Below are 22,200 nucleotides of genomic sequence, written 5' to 3' on the forward strand. Positions count from 1 at the left end.
TCTTAATCCTTATGCCTTGGTAAGCCCCAGACGTAATCTTTTCTTTGATAAGCCCCAAACGTGTGAACGTACTTTTTGTTATACATAAACACGTTTAAACGTGGTCTTTCTTATGTAAACTACCAAATCCAAGAAGAAAACAAAGGCTGCTAAGAATTTTCTTCAGGAATAAATAAATAATATATAATAAATAAAATCTATAAACATAGGAAAGACTCTTTTGCATGTGGAGGGTCTTGGTACGTGTGTAATAAGGAATTGGTACACATGAATTAGGGATTAAACCGGTTTGGTTTCGGGGTGATTAAAGACTGTTAGTGAGCTAACGATGTCGTTTACTAGCTAACATGACTTTTCTTCTGTCTACATATTTCTACGTCTCCAAGAACACAGTGAATCGCTAAGGAGTAAGGCCAAATCATTCTAATATGACCAAAGTAAGTATCTTATATCTATTTGATCTTAGGGAATTCGTTAAAGTTGTGAAATTTGATGGTTGATTGTGAAGTGAAGGAGTCTAGTAATCGGATTATCAGCTCAAATATATCGCAACAATATGATCAGGATATCCTCTACTAAATTTAAACCGGAGATTTTATTGGAAATAGTAAACGAACAACTCCTGATTGGTCATCATAGAAGATATGTAACGATCTTATTGATTTTATAATGGCCGACAATGATCCAGCTGTAATCTTAGTACCACCATCTCCAAATCCTAGACTCATTCAACTGACAAATTCTCTGCTTTATATCTGACTGACTCGAACAATTCAGTCGATAAATAACGTTCTCCTCCACTAGGAAAAATCACCTAAAAACGAGGCCATAGCCAGGATATGTAACAAACGCCATTTGATTTCAGTAAAGTAAAAAGCTTATGGTCAATAAGAGTCAAAGACAAAGCTTACCACAATGAGTTTCCCTTTATTTTCTGACCGCTTTGCAATCCTTAACGCAGCCGCTGCTGATGCTCCAGAAGATATTCCAACCTGCAAGATGAATGATCGCATTATGTAAAACAACTTTGGTTTATCACACTTTTGTTTTGTACCGACAGAAGAACGTTAAAACCGATTGTACCAACAGTCCTTCTTTGATAGCAAGAAGCTTAGCCGTTTCAATGGCTTCCTCACCCGTCACCTATACCAAAAGATTTCTAGACCTCAGAATATGAGATTTTACGATCGAGAAGTCGATATTCCCGGCTACTCACTTGAATGATTTCATCAACAACGGTTAAATCCAAATTGGTTGGAATTTCACCAGAGCCTATTCCCTGGATCAAGTGTGGACCTACAAATATAAAACCATCATCAACTATGATTAGAGATAGTCAAGTATTCGAACACAAGACTGATGTTTCTTTCCTCACCTGGTTTTCCCCCGCTGAGTACCGCACTTTCTGCCGGTTCTACCACACAAACCTATTATAATCAAGATTTAAATAGAAGAATGGAAAAGAAAAAAACCTAAAGTTTCAACGGTCGTTTTCAAGAATTAGTAGTCAAGTTTTTGAACCTTGATGTTTTTATTCTTCTCCTTGAGGAACTTCCCTGTCCCACTAACCGTTCCACCAGTTCCAACACCAGCGACCAAGATATCTACTTTCCCCGCTGAATCTTTCCATATCTCGGGACCGGTGGTTCTGTAATGAATCTGCAAGAAACAAGTTTGGATTCAACCATAAGAGAGATATATTCCAAAGAATATAGAATTGTGGTTGGATGCATTATAATTATATAACCTCGGGGTTTTCAGGATTTATAAACTGGTGTGGAATGTAACCACCAGGAGTTTTGCTTAATATATCTTCAGCTTTCTCCAGCTGTCCTTTAATTCCTAGGTTCATGTCTGTGAGATGCACCTCTGCACCTAATGCTCTCAGGATGATTCTCCTCTCTAAGCTCATCGTTGAAGGCATCAAAAGGATCACTTTATATCCCCTTGAAGCCCCTATGCTGGCTAAACCAATCCCGGTGTTACCGCCCGTTGCCTCAATCAATGTACTCTAATAAAACATTTTGAAATTCCAAATGTTAATTTAAATGGACTAATTATATGACATTTTTATTAACCAAGGTTTGTAACCTAGCGGTGTGTACTAGTGTTGCAACCATCATGACTCGGAGGGTGTGTGTGTAAACGAGAGAAGAAAAAGAAAATATACTAGGCTACTAGGTCAATGACTTTGTAAATGTTTCTGTTAACCTTTCCGGGAGTAATCAATCCTTTCTCTTCTGCGTCTTTAATCATACTACAAGCGATTCTGTCTTTGATGCTAGAGCAAGGCTCCATCATCTCGAGCTTGGCAGCTATAGGAGCCACGCGACCATCAACAATTTTATTCAGATACACCATTGGTGTGTTACCTATCAACTGCACAAAATGTACCGAAATATATTAAAAGCCTCAAACATGATTTTTTTATTCCAAAAAAAAAAAAAAAAAAAGCAAATTGACATAAAATAAATTGGAGATATTTACTTCAGTGACATCGTTCTTGATCAAACACCGGTCTACCATGTTGGCCGGTCTTCAAATCTTCTGCAGAGACAATATTTTGGTACTAAAATATCAAAATGGAGTTAGGGTATGACCATAGAAGAACTAAATCAATGGGATTACGATTGGAAGAGATAGGAGTAACAGTGCAGAACTACATTATCTTTTTTTTTTTTTTTTATTGATAAAGAAGATAGGACCAAAAACAAAACATCTTACCATTAGAGTTTAGACAAAAATTCAAAGAAGAAACGACAAAAGACCGCTACATCTAAAACCACACCAGGCTATATATATATATATATATATATATATATATATATATATATATATATATATATATAGATATGTAATATATGTAGATTAGTATTGTGTGGTTGATACAATAGAGTGGTATTATCTATATGATTTAACTTTTTTGGAGAAAGAAAAGAAAACACAGTAAAACAAATTAAACCAATTATTGTTGTAAGTCATAATCGTTAAGCTCTTGACGACTTGACCTCAGAAACAAACATGACAACAGAGAGCATATTGTGGTTATACATTTGCTAGTGATACTTACACACACACGTAAAGTATATCGAAAATACAATAAAGATATTCACTGCCGCGACCACAAGCATAACCGCCACCATCAGCCCACACCATTGGTGGAATTGACGATCTTACAATAGTGGTGTTATGGTAGTTGACAGTTTATTTTCGGGTGATGACACAATAATGACATTAACACAAATAAGTAAACTTTGTTGGTATAAGTTTGAAAAAGCTTGGAGATCAAGCTAAGTATATTTAGGAGGATCTAAATATACATATCAAATTTGTTAGTTTTACTTTTTTTAGGAGTTATCTAAAGTAAGTTTTCCAAAAGTGTTTTGGAAATATAATCTCTATATAAGGAGGTGCTAACATGTAGCACTACTTATGAGCTTTTGAGAGAGATTGTATTAGAGAGAGATTGAGAGAGCTTAAAGGTTTTGAGTAAGTTTCCTTTGAGATTAATAAAGAGAGTTATTCTTTCTTATAGTTCTTAATCTTTCTAAACTTTATTTGGTATCAGAGCGTGAATCCGATCCATACGTGAGAGAAGAGCCATGGGTGAAATTGTTCCTGCACACAAGCCGAAAGAAGGAGGACCATCATCGATCCAGTGTCCTATGCTAAACAGTACAAACTATACCGTGTGGACCATGAAGATGAATGCTACGCTCCGTGTACACAAGGTCTGGGAGACTATCGATCCTGGTTCTGATGATGAAGAGAAGAACGACTTAGCTCGAGCTCTTTTGTTCCAATCCATTCATGAATCCTTAGTCCTGCAAGTCGGTAATCAAGTGACGGCAAAAGCAGTTTGGGATGCAATAAAATTGAGAAATCTCGGCTACGTGAAGCAAGGCTACAAACTCTTATGGCCGAATTTGATAGGCTTAAGATGAAGGAAAGTGATACAATTGATGAGTTTGTTGGCAAATTGTCAGAAATTTCTACTAAATCAGCATCACTGGGTGAGACACTCGAAGAATCAAAAAGTTGTGAAGAAATTTCTTAAGAGCTTGCCAAGAAGAAAATATATACACATAATTGCTTCTCTTGAACAAGTTCTTGATCTCAAGACCACAACCTTTGAAGATATAGTAGGAAGATTGAAGACATATGAGGAAAAAGTTTGTGATGAAGAAAATTCACAAAACAACCAAAGCAAACTCATGTACGCCAATACATATTCACAGTTTTCTCAAGAAGGAGGACGAGGTAGAGGACAAGGTCGAGGCCGTGGAAGAGGCAGAGGAAGATCCGGCTATCAACAAAGAGACAAATCGAGAATAACCTGCTATCGTTGTGATAAGCAAGGTCACTATGCTTCGGATTGTCCAGATCGTTTGCTCAAGTTGATTAAGGCTCAGGAAACCCAAGAGAATGGTGAAGAAGATACTCAAGAAACTGAGTCGCTTATGATGCACGAGATTGTCTTTCTTAATGAGAAGAATGTGCAACCAAAGAAGTTCGATACTTGCTCGGATAAAGCTAGATATTTAGACAATGGTGCTAGTAACCACTTGACAGGAAATCGAGCTTGGTTTAACAAGATTGACAAGTCTATCACAGGAAGAGTAAGATTCGGTGATGACTCGTGCATTGATATAAAAGGAAAGGGATCAATCTTGTTTATGACCAGAGGAGAGAAGAAGATACTAGCTGATGTATACTACATACCAAACTTAAGAAGCAACATTCTAAGCTTGGGAAAAGCTACTGAATCAGACTGTGACGTCAGAATGAGAGAAGATCAGCTAACTCTACATGATCGAGAAGGTAATCTTTTGGTGAAAGCGAAACGATCTCGAAACAGGCTATATAAGATTGACATGGAAATCGAAAGCTCTCGATGTCTGCAACTTGAGAGACTAAGTGAATCAGCACTGTGGCATGCTCGCTTAGGACATGTCAACTTTGACATGTTAAAAACAATGGCGTCACGGCAAATGGTCATAGGAATAGCAAGTGCTCCGATAAGAAAGGAAGTATGTACGTCATGTCTGTTAGGAAAACAAACAAGACAAGTGTTTCCTGAAGCGCCTTCGTATCACTCTTCACAAACCTTAGAGCTCATACATGGGGACCTCTGTGGACCTATCTCCCCTCCCACAGCCGCGAACAAAAGGTATATATTCGTATTGATTGATGATCACTCTCGATACATGTGGACAATACTTCTGAAGGAGAAAGGTGAAGCATTTGGAAAATTCAAAGGATTCAAGGCATTGGTTGAACAAGAGACTGGAAATAAGATCAAAACGCTGCGAACAGATAGAGGTGGAGAATTTGTTTCTCATGAGTTTCAAACATTCTGCGAGAAAGAAGGAATTGCTAGGCACTTAACTGCTCCATACACTCCGCAACAGAATGGTATCGTTGAAAGAAGGAACAGAACGTTGTTGGAGATGACAAGAAGCCTTCTAAAGCACATGAATATGCCAAATTATCTGTGGGGAGAAGCTGTGAGACATGCTACGTATCTCATTAACAGAGTGGGAACAAGAACTCTAAGCAATCAAACACCTTACGAGTCTCTCAAGAACAAACGGCCTAATGTAGAACATCTAAGAGTGTTTGGATGTGTGATTTATGCGAAAGTCGAAGCACAACACTTGCGGAAGCTGGACGATAGATCAAAACCACTTGTGAATCTTGGAACAGAACCCGGCTCAAAAGCTTACCGACTCTTAAATCCTTCGTCTCGCAAAGTCGTGGTAAGCAGGGATGTATTCTTTGATGAGAATAAAAGATGGAAGTGGAACTTGTCAAGTTTGGTGCCCGATGAAGAACCAGGAACGTTTACCATCAATTTTGGAGAGTTTGGAAATCACGGTGTCAGAAACAACGATGAAGATGAAGAAATAGAGGAAAACAAAGCAAGCGATAAGGAAGAAGAAGAAAGTGTCGACAGTGAGCCAGAAAACCGTTCTTTACCGGATATGATCGAACCAGTTAACCAACTAGAACCGGTTATAGATCCAATTGAACCAGCTCTCAGACGATCCACGAGAACGAGAACAACACCGGGTTATCTCAACGATTATATTCTTCTAGCAGAGATCGAAGCGGAATATCTTTTGTTGGCTATTAATGAGGAACCTTGGAACTTCAAGGAAGCCAGCAAGCTCAAAGAGTGGAGAGACGCCTGTGATGAAGAAATCTCTTCGATCGTTAAGAACAAAACATGGAGCTTAGTGGATCGTCCCATTGGTGTAAAGCCAATTGGCTTGAAGTGGATCTTTAAAGTAAAGCGGAATTCTGATGACACCATAAACAAGCATAAGGCGAGACTTGTAGCAAAGGGTTATGTACAAAAACATGGTGTAGACTTTGAAGAAGTGTTTGCTCCGGTAGCTCGCATTGAAACAATAAGACTCATTGTTGCTTTAGCTGCTTCACACGGGTGGGAAGTGCATCACCTTGACGTGAAGACTGCATTTCTTCATGGAGAACTAAAAGAAGAGGTGTATGTTACACAACCAGAAGGTTTTGTAACAAAGGGATGTGAAGAAAAGGTGTATAAGCTACATAAAGCTCTCTACGGACTGAGACAAGCTCCACGGGCTTGGAACACAAAGTTGAACTCAATTCTGAAGGAGCTAGGCTCCAAGGAGGCTTCGCTATACAGAAGACAAGCTGAGAAGTGTCTTCTAATTGTCGCTGTCTATGTCGATGATCTTCTAGTCACGGGAACCAGCTTAAACAAGATTGTTGAGTTCAAAAGGAATATGGCGGAAAAGTTTGAGATGAGCGACCTAGGAAAGCTCACTTACTACTTAGGCATTGAAGTTATTCAAGAAGAAGACAGGATCGTGTTGAAACAAGAAAGATATGCAAAACAAATCCTAGAAGAAGCTGGAATGAGTGAGTGCAATCCGGTCCTTACACCTATGATTTCCGGTTTGGAGCTGTCAAAGGCGGAGAGTGAGAAACGAATCGACGAACAAAGTTATAGAAGAAACATAGGATGTCTTAGATACTTGATCCATACCCGGCCTGACCTCTCCTTTAGTGTGGGAGTGTTAAGTAGATACATGCATGAACCAAGGGAATCACATGGTGCAGCGCTGAAGCAAGTCTTGAGGTATCTTCGAGGTACACTGTCTCATGGTCTCTCTTTCAAAGGAGGAAGCGAGTTGGGTTTGGTAGGATATTGCGATAGCAGTCATAGTGTCGACAAAGACGATGGGAAGAGTACGGCCGGACATGTTTTCTACCTTAATGAGTGTCCAATCACTTGGAATTCACAAAAGCAACAGGTTGTGGCATTGTCTTCATGCGAAGCTGAGTTCATGGCAGCCACCGAGGCCGCTAAACAAGCTATCTGGTTAGAAGACTTGCTTGCTGAGATCATTGGAACTGCAAGTGTCAAAGTGAAGATACGAGTTGACAACAAGTCCGCTATTGCCCTTACCAAAAATCCTGTGTTTCACGGTCGTAGCAAACACATCCATCAGAGATTTCATTTCATACGAGAATGTGTGGAGAATGAGCAAATTGAAGTTGAACATGTCCCGAGAAATGAGCAAAAGGCAGACATCTTGACTAAAGCACTTGGGAGGATTAAGTTCAAGGAAATGAGAGACCTTATTGGAGTGCAATAAGTGTTGAAAGAAGACTTCAAGCTTAAGGGGGAAAATGTTGGTATAAGCTTGAAGAAGCTTGGAGATCAAGCTAAGTGTATTTAGGAGGATCTAAATATACATATCAAATTTGTTAGTTTTACTTTCTTTAGGAGTTATCTAAAGTAAGTTTTCCAAAAGTGTTTTGGAAATATAATCTCTATATAAGGAGGTGCTAAGGTGTAGCACAACTTATGAGCTTTTGAGAGAGATTGTATTTGAGAGAGATTGAGAGAGCTTAAAGGTTTTGAGTAAGTTTCCTTTGAGATTAATAAAGAGAGTTATTCTTTGTTATAGTTCTTAATCTTTCTAAACTTTAAACTTAATTCATGGTCCATAGTTTATTATTTAGGATTTATGATTTTAAGGTTTAGATGTTACATCTACGGTTACTTTTATTTTCATGTATATTTTTTTAGCAAGAAAGATTAAGAACAAAAGATGTTTAAGAATAACTATCTTATTAGCTTAAAGAAAAATAACTCAAAAACTTCAAGCTCTCACAATTTCTCAATATCTTTCTCTCTAAAACTCTTAGCTCATAAGTTATGCTACATCTTAGCATCTCCTTATATATAAAACTTCCTAAGTGTATTTTCCTAATCCTAATAGGAAAACTTCTTATTCTTTAGCTTCTTATTATATTTAGATATCTCCTAAATATAATCTCCTCCATTTCTCTTTGCTTGACTTGACCTCCAAGTTTACTTCAAGCTTACTCCAACATTCTCCCTTCTAAGCTTGAAGTCTTGCTTACTCAAATCTCTCACACCAATGAGTTCTCTCATTTCCTTGAACTTGGTTCTCCCTAGAGCCTTAGTTAATATATCCGCCTTTTTTCTTCACCGGCAACATGCTCAACTTCGACTTGCCCGTTCTCAACACACTCTCGAACAAAATGGTACCTTGTGTGTATATGTTTGCTCCGACCGTGAAACACCGGGTTCTTAGTAAGAGCAATAGCAGATTGGTTGTCTATCCGGACTAACACCTTCTTACATGGTAGCTCGATGATTTCACTTAGAAGCTCTTGAAGCCAAATTGCCTGCCTCGCAGCCTCCGTTGCAGCCATGAACTCTGCTTCACAGGAAGATAACGCCACTGTGTCCTGTTTCTGCGAGCACCAGGTGATCAAACTCCCATTAAGATAAAACACATGACTTGTTGTGCTTCTACCATCATCAGGGTCTACATTGTAACTACTGTCACTGTAACCAACAAGCTTCATGCTCAATGAGTCTGACTTCTTAAATACCAGACCAAGTGTAGTAGTTCCTTTCAGGCACCTTAGGCATTGTTTCATAACCGCTCCGTGTGACTGTTTAGGAGATTGCATATAACGACTTAAAACACCTACACAATATGATAGGCCAGGACGTGTGTGTAACAGGTAACAAAGTAATCCTATGATTCTCCTGTAACCAATGTTTTGAAACCCGAACCGGACAGTGAACCGGAAAGATCTCCAGGTCACCGGGTCATTAGGTCAACCCGGTTCAACCCCGGGTCAACATATCGATACCATATATATATAGCTTATAAATATTTTATATTTTGTTTAATATATATATAACAAAGTCTTCATTCCAAATGTTATTATTTGTTTGAATAGTTAATAACTTTAAAAGTATGAATGATCCATTATTCAACAGCATACAATATGTATGTATATCAATATATATGATTCGTATAATGGTACAAGAACAGAGAAATATTAGTTTATTTTATTCTAAGTGGATATAATATTATAATTAGACAAATGTTTGGTTTTCTCTCTTTCTAACCCTCGTGTGTCACGCCTCTCTTCTTCCTCACTTCAACTTGAGTCCAGGACATTGTTTTTCGTCAATTTTTTACAGAAGACAAGTTACAGATCTGTTAAAATTAAGTAAGAAAAAGAATTGACAGATAAAATCGGATGATTGAGAATCAAACCCGAAACCCGGCGGTCGGTTAATGACGCTGGGTCACTGGTTTTTAACGGGTTTATCCAAGTTTTTCCGGGTTTCTAACAATCCGGTTTTATAGCTAAACCAGAACCGGAATACTGAACGGGTCACGGGTTAACCGCTTCAACCGGCCGGTCCGGTCCGATTCTAAAAACATTATCTGTAACTCGTTCCATCAATATCCGATTCTTCTGTTGCCTTTGACAACTTTGTGCCTTCCTCCATTGGTGTATGTGTCGAGTTACAATCTTTCATTCCAGCCTCCTCCAAGATCTTCAAGGCATAATGTTCTTGATTCAGAGTTATTCCTTCCTGCGTTTGACACACTTCAATTCCTAGATAGTAAGTCAATTTCCCCAGATCACTAATTTTGAATTTTGACGCTATCTCCTTCTTGAAGTTCTCTATGACCTTTAAACTTGTTTCTGAGACAAATATATCATTAACATACACGGCAACAAGAAGACTTCACGATTCACCTTTCTTTGATAAACAGATGGTTCTTTCGAGCATTTCCTGAACTGCAGTTCCTTAAGAACTTGGTTAAGCTTTTCATTCCATGCTCTCGGAGCTTGTCGTAGCCCATATAATGCTTTGCGGAGTTTGTAAACTTTGTCTTCGCTCCCTTCTACTACAAAACCTTCGGGTTGTGAGACATACACCGTCTCTTTTAGCTCACTATTAAGAAACGCCGTTTTAACATCAAGGTGATGTATTTCCCATCCTCTTGATGCAGCAAGACTAATGAGGAGACGAATTGTCTCAATTCATGCAACAGGAGCAAACACATCCTCAAAATCGATTCCTTACCTCTGCACATAACCCTTTGCGACCAGTCTCGCCTTATACTTGTTTATGGTGCCATCCGAATTTCTTTTCAGCTTGAAAACCCACTTCAATCCAATAGGCTTTGCTCCATACGGAAGTTCAACAAGATCCCAAGTCCGATTCTTAACGATTGATTGTATCTCATCTTCACACGCTTGCAGCCAGTTCTTGGAATCTTTTGCTTCAATAAAGTCTCTAGGCTCATTGTTCAAACACATTAGTAACCTTTCTCCTTCTTCCTCAGCAAGCAATACATAAACATTGAGATATTTAGGCTTAGTGACCACTCTCCCAGATCTTCTCAATACATATTGTTCTTGTTCTCCACCATCCTCTACTTCCTCATTCTTCACTTCATCATCACTACTCGCTTCTGAATCCGATTCTGCAGGTTCTTGTTCTGCAACAACATTTTCCTCTGTTTCAATTTCGACCTCTGCAATTTCTGAATTTTCACCGTTGGTTATATGAGCGACACCAGTAGCATTCAAATCAAATCCTCTCAATCCATGATTTCCAAATTCACCAAGCAGGATTGTGAAGCTTCCAGCTCTACTTTCTTCTTGACTACCTTGGTTCCAGTTCCATCCTCTTGATTCATCGAAGACCACATCACGACTCCCAATTACTTTATTCGTTTGAGGATCCAATAGTCGATAGGCTTTCGTTCCCGGCTCTATTCCTAGGTGTACCAGTCTTTGTGATCTATCATTTAGCTTTCTTAGGTGTGGTGTATCCACTCTTGCGTATGCAATGCAACCAAAGATACGTAGATGACTGACATTCGGTTTCTTATCTCGTAAAGCTTCATATGGAGTTCTTTCTTTGACTGCTCTTGTAGCTACTCTGTTTAGCAAGTATGTCGAGTGTCTGATTGCCTCTCCTCACAGTCTATTTGGAACGCTCATGTGCTTCATAATGCTCTTGGTCATCTCCAATAAGTTTTTGTTTCTTCTTTCCACAACACCATTTTGTTGTGGTGTATACGGAGCTGTGAGATGTCGCTTAATTCCTGAGAGAGCACATAAAGAATCAAACTCATGCGACACAAATTCTCCTCCTCTGTCCATCCTGAATGTCATTATTTTCCCTTCTGATTCTTGTTTTACTACAGCTTTGAATTTCTTGAATTTCTCGAATGCATCACTCTTCTCTTTCAATAGTATCGTCCACATGTACCTCGAGTAATCGTCTATAAGAACAAAGATATACCTATTCCCAGCTGTTGTACTTGGTGTGATGGGACCACATAAGTCACCATGAACGAGTTCAAGTGCCTTTGTTGCTCGATACAAGGAAGCTTTCGGGAACACTCTTCTCGTTTGCTTGCCTAAGAGGCAAGACCCGCAGATTTCTTTCTCAAACTTTATAAGAGGTGTTCCAACAATAAGCTCCCTTTCCACCATTGACTTCAGTGTCTCATGATTTATGTGACCTAGCCGTGCATGCCACTTACTAGAATCACTCATCATTGTTAAGCTCAAGCATAATGTGTCATTTATCTTCATGCACACCTTGTATAGACGGTTTCTTGATCTAGATGCCTTGACAAGTAGTCTTCTGTTGCGATCATACATTATCAGGTGATCTCCTTTCATTCTAACATTGCAACCTGCTTCAATGGCTTGTCCTAGACTTATGATATTACTCTTCAAGCCAGGAATGTAGTATACCTCAGTCATTGTTCTTGCTTCCCCATTCATATCAACAAGCTTGATAGATCCTTTTCCTTTGATGTCTATGCGAGAATCATTACCAAATCTCACTTTTCCGGTGATAGTGCTATCCAGAGAGGAGAAATACCTGCGATTTCCAGTCATGTGATTGCTAGCCCCTTTTCTTCATTTAAGAATACTACCTCGTGTATCATGAGCTCGTCTGCTTCTTCCGTATCTTTGTTGTTGTTTTCTTTTTTTTCTTGCAGCTTGAGCAGGCGATCAGGACACTTTGAGGCATAGTGGCCAAATTTATCACATCGAAAACAAGAGATTTCGGACAAGTCTCTTGTTCCATTGAATCTTCCACGGCCTCTTCCTCTGAACCTTCGTCCACGACCCCTGCCTCGGTATCCTCCATAGTATCCTCCATTAAAGTCACGGTTTTCTCTGGTGGTCCTTGAGACTCCGAATTTGAATACAACAGCTTGCTTTGATCTTCTTGTGTTTCTTCTTCTTTGGTGATGCGTTCTTCGTATGTCTTTAACCGTCCCACAATGTCTTCAAAACTTGTTTTGTTGAGATCCAACACTTGTTCAAGCGATGCCACAATGTGAATATACTTTTTTCGAGGAAGACTTTTAAGAAATTTATTAACAAGCTTGGATTCTTCAATGTCTTCTCCTAGAGCAGCTGATTTTGATGAGATCTATGATAACTTTCCAACGAAGTCATCGATGGTCTCTGTATCCTTCATCTTCAATCGGTCGAATTCTGCCATCAACGTCTGTAGCCTAGCTTCTTTGACTCGATCTTCTCCGACATGTCTTGTCTTAATAGCTTCCCAGACTTTCTTTGCATTATCTAACTCGCCAACTTGGAGGATAAGAGATTGAGATCAGCATCGTCGTCTTCTGTTTCTATGACATCCCACGCCTTATTTACTCTAAGGAGGATCCTCATCCGCATAGCCCAAATGGTGTAGTTACTAGAGGTTAACATAGGGCACTTGATTGACGAAGGTCCACCTCCTTCTTTCTTCGAACTTGCGATAGCCTCAATATCTTCACTCTTTGCCATCATGTCTTCTAACTCTGATACCAAATATTGTTTTAGCAAGAAAGATTAAGAACAAAAGATGTTTAAGAATAACTCTCTTATTAGCTTAAAGAAAAATAACTCAAAAACTTCAAACTCTCACAATTTCTCAATATCTTTCTCTCTAAAACTCTTAGCTCATAAGTTATGCTACATCTTAGCATCTCCTTATATATAAAACTTCCTAAGTGTATTTTCCTAATCCTAATAGGAAAACTTCTTATTCTTTAGCTTCTTATTATATTTAGATATCTCCTAAATATAATCTCCAATTTCCATTTCTCTTTGCTTGACTTGACCTTCAAGTTTACTTCAAGCTTACTCCAACAATTAAATAGAAGCCATGAGTTCGTAACAAATTGTAGTTTAGAACGAAGATGCATGGTGATAGCGACAATGATAATGTTGACAAAAATGTGATAGACCCTGAATGTGGTCTATCAAAGAATAACCGATGAAATTAGAAGAACAGACTTAAGATTAGAAGAGAAATGAGGAAGAAGAGAGACGAGAAAGATTAATTCATTAGATCTTTTTTGATGAAACGTTTACAGAGTCATCTAAGCAACTTAAATACAAAGAAAACATATAGCTACTTGGGCTTATATATAAACGGAAGGTGAAGCCCACGAGGATCCAATAAACTCATGTCGAGTCGTATCAAAATGGTGGTGGCCGTGACAACAATAATTAGTTGTGGTCGCAACAATGATGTTGGTAGTGGCATTTGTGATGGCAATATCAACGGTGGTGGGGACAAAGGCGATGGTTGCAACCACGGTGGTTGTGGTTAAGTGTGGCTATGTTCTTTTTTTTTTTTTAATATCATAGAAATTAAATATATGATTACGTTTGTTTGTGTTTATGGCGAAAAATGTACTAGAACTTGGTAAGATTTTTATAATTTAGTTTAGTTTGAAATAGGGGTGGGCGTTCGGTTTTTCGGTTTGGTTTAGATTCGGTTTTTTTGGTTTACGGTTTTTTTGGTTTTATAAAAATAGAACCATAAAGAAACCATATGTAATTCGGTTTGGTTACGGTTAGGTTTTTTCGGTTTATGGTTTTTTCGGTTTCATAAAAAATGGAACCATATAAAAACCATATGTATCACAGTTCGGTTCGGTTTCGGTTTGGTTCCGGTTTTTAATGGTTATTTTATACTTTTAAAAAATAGATAGTTGATACATAACTAAAAATAAACATAAAAGTAAAACCTAAACATAAAAAAAAAAAAAAATAGAATCCAAATTTAGTTTTGTAATTCGATAGATTACTAAGAGATCAATAACTATAAGCCCAATAAAGAAAAAAAATATTGATATTGTTATACAATTTAAAGTTATAAGTTAGAGAAACTAATTATATCTAATTTATCCTAAATTTTTTTAAAAAACCAAAAAAACCATTCGGTTTTACGGTTTTTAACCAGACCAAACCTAAACCAAATGCTTAACTAAAATGAAAACCAAACGGATTTTTAGACTTAACCATAACCAAACCAAACCTATTATTTCGGTTCGGTTCGGTTCGGTTTTTTGGATTTCGGTTGTTTTGCCCACCCCTAGTTTGAAAGTCTTGTATATGACTCTTATTACATTTCAGACTTTCAGTTTTTTTAAAAGGATAACTTTAATACTGTTCCAATATATAAGATTTTCTAGCTAAAAGTACAAGTTTAAGAAATCATAAATGTTTTGTTATTTTTACATAAAATATATAATTAGATATTTATTCAAAAATTTAACTGAGAATACAAATAGTCATAACATACTAAATAACCATAAATGATGAATAGGAATCTGAAAAAAAAAAATCTTCTCTTTTCATTGAAAAGAATCTTATAAAATTGAACAAAATAAAAAGACTAAAAGATCTTATAGTTTGGAACAAGAGGGAGTATGTAATTCAAAAGTCCACCAACTTAATATTGATCTTAATTTAACTCTTCAAGAAATTTTTAGCATATTTTATTTTTCTTTATTATTAAAAATTTAATAATGCCATCTATTTATAAAATTTTAACCAACAGTTCAATCAATTTATTCCATAAAATTATATTCTTATCTAAAGTAATCTATACTAATAAAAAATATGAGCTATAAGCTCCTAAAGCTGTCCACCTAGGATTTAAAACATCCAATAGGGATAAGACATGTCACTCATTAACATTTATTAAAATCTCCATAATTTTCAATAAGAATTATTTTAAACAACCTATAAGGATTTGACATGTCATTCATTAATATTTTTTAAATTTCCAGAATTTTTAGAAAAAGGAAAATAAAAGAACTATGTACAACGTCCCACATCGGCTAGAAATCTTTTAGACATTGGTTCAGAACCAGTATAAATAAAGATTAATATGCTTCCAATAGCGAATGAGCAGGAAAGCTTGATTTATCAGGCGTCCAAGTTAAAAAGTTTTATTCGTTTGATCCGATTTTTTATTTGATCAAACTAAAACTTTAAAAAGTTTCAAAAAAATATTATAATATTGAAAAATTTTAAAAGTTTAAATATTAGAAATATTGAAACTTTTAAAAGTTCTTAGCTTTTAAAAAGCTTAAGGTTCAAATATTATATTTTGAAACCTTTTAAAACTTCAAAATCTTATGATCTTTAAATTTTAAAAATTTATTAGCTTATAAAAGGTTTCTAAAATATTATAATTTATAAATTTTAAAAGTTTAAAATATTATAAATATTGAAACTTTTAAAATGTTCAAATATTAAAAATATTTAAACTTCATAGAAAATTTAAAAATATTACAATTACTTAACCTCCATAGAAATTTTAAAATATTATATCTATACTAATAAAAAGCTGAAGCTATAACTGCTAAAGGTGTCCATATAGGATTTAAAACAACCAATAAGAATTAGATATTTCACTAATTAACATTTTTTGAAAATATAGTAGTAATCTATATTATTAAGAATTTTTAGAAGAAAAAAATTAAAATTTATAGAAATAAAAGAAATATGATTTGATATTCTTGCAGTAAATTTTTTATTTTTAAGTCTAAGAAAGAAAGATTGATGTCGCAAGACCTTGAGTTGATGTTATTTGAGTTTAAAGAAGAAGAATCGACGAAAAGCACAACTATTATTTTAACTATACATGTGTTCATATTACTTTCTCTGCGAGTAAGGATTTTGCAATTACCATAAAATTTGACAATAAAAATGACAAGAAAGAATATGAAAAATAAAAAAATATTGAATAAAAAACACGAAAATATAAGTGGTAGCAATTAATCAAATATGAAAAACGAGATAAATTCAAGATTACAAAATTATTTCGTTTTTCTGGTGGTCAAAGAAATTGTTTAGGATATGTGAGGTCACTAGTTTGATTCGCCTTGCTTGGACGTCGAGTTAAATTCATGATTTTTTTTATCTGATTTGAATGTATAGCACAACTCATTTTTATATTTTTAAAAATTATATATCTGAAAATTAAATTTTTATTTAATACTAATATAATTTATTTTTGTAAGATAATATTTCATCACTGTCATCACTCACATAGTCCCTGCATTTCATAATATAAGATGTTTTAGAGAAGATTTTTTTGTTTCATAATATAAGATGTTTTCAAGTTTCTATGCTACTTTTAGATTAGTTTAATATATTTTATTATGCAGTTTTATTTATGATTGGTTGAATTTTTTTTAAGTGGTCATTTCTTATATTTTGAAACGGAGTGTGTATATATAATTTTCATCAAAATATATCAAATAAACCCACGCGTAGCGTGGATTCAAAACCTAGTGCATTATAAATTTACAAACAATGCAAATTGTCTATTGGTGAGATCCGATTAGAGATGTCAATTGGGCTCAGAGACCATGGGCTGTCCAGGTCCAAATTAAATTGGACCGGTTATGGTCATAACCAAATTTGAAGTGGTCAAATGGTCCTAAAACCATTTTAGCCCACTAATAAATGGTCCGAACTAATTTGGAAATGAGCTGTCCAATAATTCTTCAAAATTAGGGATTGTAAAATTTGGGGGCAATTGTTTTTTTCATTTTGTCGAAAACACGAAATTAGGGTTTCTATCTCTCCCCTCTTTCAATCCAATTATGAGTTTATGAACCTTTATAATTATGAGTTTATGAACCTTTAGTAAATTATGAGTTTTGAATTTTGGTTCAATCTGCAACCAATGGACAGACCAATTTACAACCCTAGATACGATGCAGAGCCATGGAGAAGGTTGTAAGAAAGCTTAGTCTCATGTTCAACTGCAATATACGTGTGTAAACATAGCACCGCGTATGGAAAGAAATTATTAACCCATGAGAAGAATTGTGTCTTTGCGGTATGTTCATGCGCCATACCAAACTGTAACTACATTGGCTCTTACACGGATCTCAAAAGCCATGTCCGTGGTACAGACTATAGTGACGGGAGTTACCTAGAACCGTTTGTGTTTGATAGGTCTTTCATGTTTGCCATGAACCTAAGTAGGTATTAGTAATGGGCCTAACTCACTCCCAAAAGCTAGCTCAAGAGAGAAGGGTTGCCACATACTATATATAGTGCCCAAGAATGACAAATCCAACCGATATGGGATAATATTCTAATACACCCCCTCACGCTCAAGACTGGACATCCACGGGTGGTCCACAATCGGAATTGGGCCTTGGCTCTGATACCATATTAGTAATGGGCTTAACTCACTCCCAAAAGCTAGCTCAAGAGAGGAGGGTTGCCACATACTATATATATTGCCCAAGAATGTTAAACCCAACCGATGTGGGACAGTATTCTAATAGTAGGTTGAAGATTGTTACTATGCAGGAAGAGAAAGAGGGTGATTTGATTGTAGTTCTTTCAAAGGATCGGATTCGGATGGCGTGTATGTGGCTGTAAACCGAATTGCAACTATGGCTCCGGAAATACACAACCTCTCATGTAGTCTGGCTAAACTAAACGAGTTTAGCACACTAAGACTTTTGGATTGATGGTGAAGAAAATTCACAAAGTGAGAGAACAGAAACATCCTAAAGATGATGGACTCATGTTCATTCCGTCTTATATGATTAAAGATGACCATTGGAAATTACGGATTTTCATCGGCAGTGAAAGAAAATATATTCAAGTATGAGAAGATGCGAAGAGTCTTCTCATCTTTTTACTCAGTTTTAGAGGTTAAAAAAAAACCTTTTTAAACGAATTGGGATCATGCTACGTTCTTTTCATCCCTTAGCGCGCTGTTTATTTATATGTTTATAAATATCTATCATATCTACCAAACTAAGATGAATGCTTTGCATAGAAAGAGATGATGGCTTGTGTTTGAAGTCTCTTGTCATTTAAGATAATTAGATTCATCTTCGTTTCCTCGCTTCTAAACCAGAATTAGAATCGGAAATTTTAAAACCTTTTGGAAGCTCGCTTCTGCATTTCCGAGAAAAAAAAATATTTTGGAATTAATTTAGAGAATTTGGTGTTTCTTACAAATAAGATCAAGTGTTATCTCCATAAAACCATAACCAATAATCTCAACAACAAAAAAAAACCATAACCAATAAAAAATAATAGGATATTCTTTTTTCAGTAAGGCGTCCACATAAGAGAATTAAAACGTAGCTTTTTCAATCCTAGGATGAATCCTTGACCACCATGGTTGATAATGATTGTCATTGAAGATAGGTCTATCTCCAGAGTGGTGTTTGAAGGAGAAAAAGAAGGTGAATTGGAGATACTTAACATGTGGTTAACACACGATGTAAATTGTGAAAGTATAAAAAGGACAAGTTTTGTCTCGTTGGCTAAAATTGAATATTGCATCCAAGGGTAAGCTTGATGGAGACAAAACCTACGGATATGCTTAAAATCTACAGCTTAAGTGGACATCTAAGGCTATGCTTGAATGGTGACAAATTCTCAAAGGTGCAAGACGGAGTTGAACACTGTTTATTAATGTTGGGATCTTTTTGTTTATTTTTGCGTTTTCAAACATTTTGTCTTGGATATGAAGATAACAAGTAAGATTTACTTAGTCTTTGCAAGCGTAACCCAATATTCTCATTCTTTAGGGGATATGCAAAATATAGTCATTGTTCTGGTTGCTCAAATCGTGTGAATGTATTTCTATATCCACAAACACATATATACACGGTGTTTTGATGTACATGATAAACGAAGAAAAAAAATTACACAAATTGATCATCAAATAAATATAAAAACTGCAACATGTAGTGAGAAGACATCACTGATTTACTTGACATATCTTCGGAATACATAGATCAAATTCCAAAAAAGACATGTTAAAGTTCATTAGATATAATATCATATTATATGCATCACGACATATATTTGCTTGTTCTTTATATAAATACCTCGAGAGCCTTGTTTTGTTTATTGAACTCTACCAAAAACTATAATCTAATAGACTAATACAAAGGTTATGCACAACCCACCTAGCATTCATTCTCACCCCTAATCAACAAAAATAAAAAGATTCAATCAAGAAAAATACTATAAAAAAAAACAAAAACCTAGAAAGATTTCATCACCATCAGAAATTTTCAGTACTCAGATTATTAGTTTAAAAAACTTGCTAATACTATACCTGACCACCATACCACAAGACCAACATTCATGTTCTTCCTTGTTCATCTTGCTCTCATAACTTAGATCTTATAACAAAACCCAATTAATTAAAAGTCTTGTTTATTCATCATCCTCCTCCTCCATTGGGCAATGTCTTTAACTCATTCACCGTGGCTCTAATCTGCTCTTGAACCAATTCTAATCTCCTCGAATACACTTCCAACTCCAGAATCTGTTGTCTCCTCCACCGTTGGTCACCAGCTCCTTTACCTCCAAACCCTAGATTCATCGACGGGATTAGCATCGGACTCAACGCACCTAGAGCATGAGCACCACCACCAGGAAACCCACCCATTGCAGCCATCATCATCCCCGTCGTACCATTCATCATCTCTTTAATCATAGGCGACACACAATTCTTCACCGTCTCTTCAATCAACCCACCTAGACTCTTCCCGTCGCTAAACTCACCAACCGCAGCCACATTCTCGTTAAGATTAACAGCGTTCGGCGGCATTTCACAGGGAGCTAAAATCGGTTTATCTTCATCGATCTTCCCAATCCTGGACCGTGATCGTTTCCTACTCATGGTCACTTTCTTCTCCAACCCGTTCTCCAAATCGACAACATCCGCATTAGCATTACCAATAGAGATATTGAAACTCGAGCTACCATTGGTGTTATTTACATGATTGGTTTCCTCGAAATCCATAACACTGTTATCTTCAAACCCTATGATCTTCCCAGTTTGATTCCAAATCTTCCTAGAGATATCAAAGGTAGCTTGATCATGAGGGCTTTTGAAGAATACCTCTTTACCAGAACTAATCTTACTCATCACATTCCTATACTTCTTCTTCAACCTCCTCAGCTTCTCCACCAGCTGATTCTTATTAAACTCCAACTGAAGCTTAGATTTGATCTGCTCGTAAAACGGCGCCGTATCAGGCGAGTGCGAGCTGTAGCCACGGTGGCTCGTTATATAATCGAGAAAACCACGGAGGAGCTCGATCTCGTCTTCGTCTGTCCATAGCCTCTGAAAAAGGCGTCTGGAATCGTCGATCGGTGGTCTCTGGTGAACGATCTCGGTCATACGGTGCCATTTCTGATCAGAATCCGATGGAATTGAAGCTACAGGAACGGCGGATCCGGCGGGAAGAGCGACGGTTACGGTACCTGTAGAGGAGGATGATTTCGCGGCGGCCGGAGCTGTTGAGATTGCGGAAACCATAGAGGGAGAATTCAGATCTTCGTATTCAGGATCGTCGTCTTCGGCTTCGTTTGGTTCGGGTAGAACAACATCTTCGTCTGATTCAGTCTCACCTCCTCCTCCACCGCTACCGCCGCCGCCGTCTTCTAGATCCGGCGATTCAACGGAGAAAACAGTGTCGCGTTGATCCGACGCCATAAAAAAAACGCAGGGAGAAAGGAAAAATTAGTAATCGATCGAATCAGATCCAGAGAGGGAGGGGGGGGAGGGGGGAATTGGGTTCACGAGGATTGATACGGCTTGGGCATGATGTTGTGTGTTTGTTTGTTTTTTTGGGTGGTGGTGGTGGTAGGGTATTGAGAATCTTGGACCTGAGGAGGGGTAGTTTCGGGATTTTAAGAGTTGTAATTATTATGACTAAGGGGGTGGTATTGGTTTGAGATTTATGAATATTTTTGAAGAGTTCAACAAAATCATTAAAAATGAATAAGTGAAAGATTGTTAAAGATTGCTAGAGAGTTTTGTTGATTAGTTTTCTAAAATCTTTTAAAATCCTCCAAACAATCCATGTATTTTTATGATACTTTCCATGACTTTATTTTGTAAAGAAAGTGTCTAAAATCATGAACCAATAACATAATAATTGAACTCATTAACAATCATAGATTCTTTTGTTTTAATTGAATAACACAAAATTTTTAATGACTTTATGAAAGTCTGAATCCAATAACCCAGATTTGTTAAGATTTTAAATGACTTTTTACAAATCACAAACTAATAACACTAAATTTTAACAGAGTTTAATAAAATTTTGATCTAATAACAACAGATTCTACATAAGATTTAAAATCTTTAAAACTCTATTCAAATCTTAAACCAATAACCCCCACTAAGGGTGTTGTAGCTGCAGGCAAGTGGTCCAGTGTTTGTTCTCCTAACCCGTGCTTGGGTGGTTGTTGCGGTTTTGTTGAAGCGTGATCATGTTTTCAAAATAGTCAATGGTCTTAACCGCAACCGCTTCGGAACAGAAAAAGCGTTTTCTTAAACGTGATTTTTGTGTATGAGCGAGCGTTGACGAAAAAGTGACGACGGGTTGTTATAGACTGACGATGGGGATTGCTTCTAGCGTGGGTGTTTTTAGCAGTTACGATCAAATGAGGGCCTTACTGCCGGATATTACAGAAGCGGGTGATTGCGGTTTCAAGCGTTATTAAGCGTTTTGAACG

The 22,200-nt window shown here is 36.7% G+C and overlaps 3 protein-coding genes and 1 pseudogene across 3 annotated transcripts; 1 reads left to right on the forward strand and 3 right to left on the reverse strand.

Annotated features, from left to right (window-relative positions):
* Positions 1 to 576: 576 nt before the first annotated feature.
* Positions 577 to 2,790, reverse strand: LOC104771264 (bifunctional cystathionine gamma-lyase/cysteine synthase). Its single transcript, XM_010495769.2, has 10 exons — positions 2,725 to 2,790; positions 2,488 to 2,547; positions 2,212 to 2,379; positions 1,748 to 2,011; positions 1,522 to 1,659; positions 1,376 to 1,427; positions 1,217 to 1,296; positions 1,084 to 1,143; positions 912 to 992; positions 577 to 814 (listed from the first exon to the last, which is right to left on the reverse strand). Exons 2-10 carry the CDS (start codon positions 2,524 to 2,526, stop codon positions 725 to 727), a joined length of 972 nt encoding a protein of 323 aa, XP_010494071.1. The 5' UTR covers positions 2,527 to 2,547; positions 2,725 to 2,790; the 3' UTR covers positions 577 to 724.
* Positions 2,791 to 8,487: 5,697 nt separating this feature from the next.
* On the reverse strand, positions 8,488 to 9,003 carry LOC147919317 (secreted RxLR effector protein 161-like). Its single transcript, XM_087503933.1, has one exon. The coding sequence runs from the start codon at positions 9,001 to 9,003 to the stop codon at positions 8,488 to 8,490; it is 516 nt and encodes a 171-aa protein (XP_087360059.1).
* Positions 9,004 to 13,905: 4,902 nt separating this feature from the next.
* Positions 13,906 to 18,313, forward strand: LOC109131219 (E3 ubiquitin-protein ligase SINA-like 4 pseudogene; annotated as a pseudogene).
* Positions 18,314 to 19,537: 1,224 nt separating this feature from the next.
* Positions 19,538 to 21,332, reverse strand: LOC104771265 (putative transcription factor At5g28040). The gene is made up of 2 exons (XM_087505917.1): positions 19,784 to 21,332; positions 19,538 to 19,650 (listed from the first exon to the last, which is right to left on the reverse strand). Exon 1 carries the CDS (start codon positions 21,170 to 21,172, stop codon positions 19,892 to 19,894), a length of 1,281 nt encoding a protein of 426 aa, XP_087362043.1. The 5' UTR covers positions 21,173 to 21,332; the 3' UTR covers positions 19,538 to 19,650; positions 19,784 to 19,891.
* Between the last annotated feature and the right edge of the window lie 868 nt (positions 21,333 to 22,200).

Source organism: Camelina sativa, chromosome 20 (genome assembly GCF_030686135.1).
Source record: "Camelina sativa cultivar CO46 ecotype springtype chromosome 20, ASM3068613v1".
Lineage (NCBI taxonomy): Eukaryota > Viridiplantae > Streptophyta > Magnoliopsida > Brassicales > Brassicaceae > Camelina > Camelina sativa.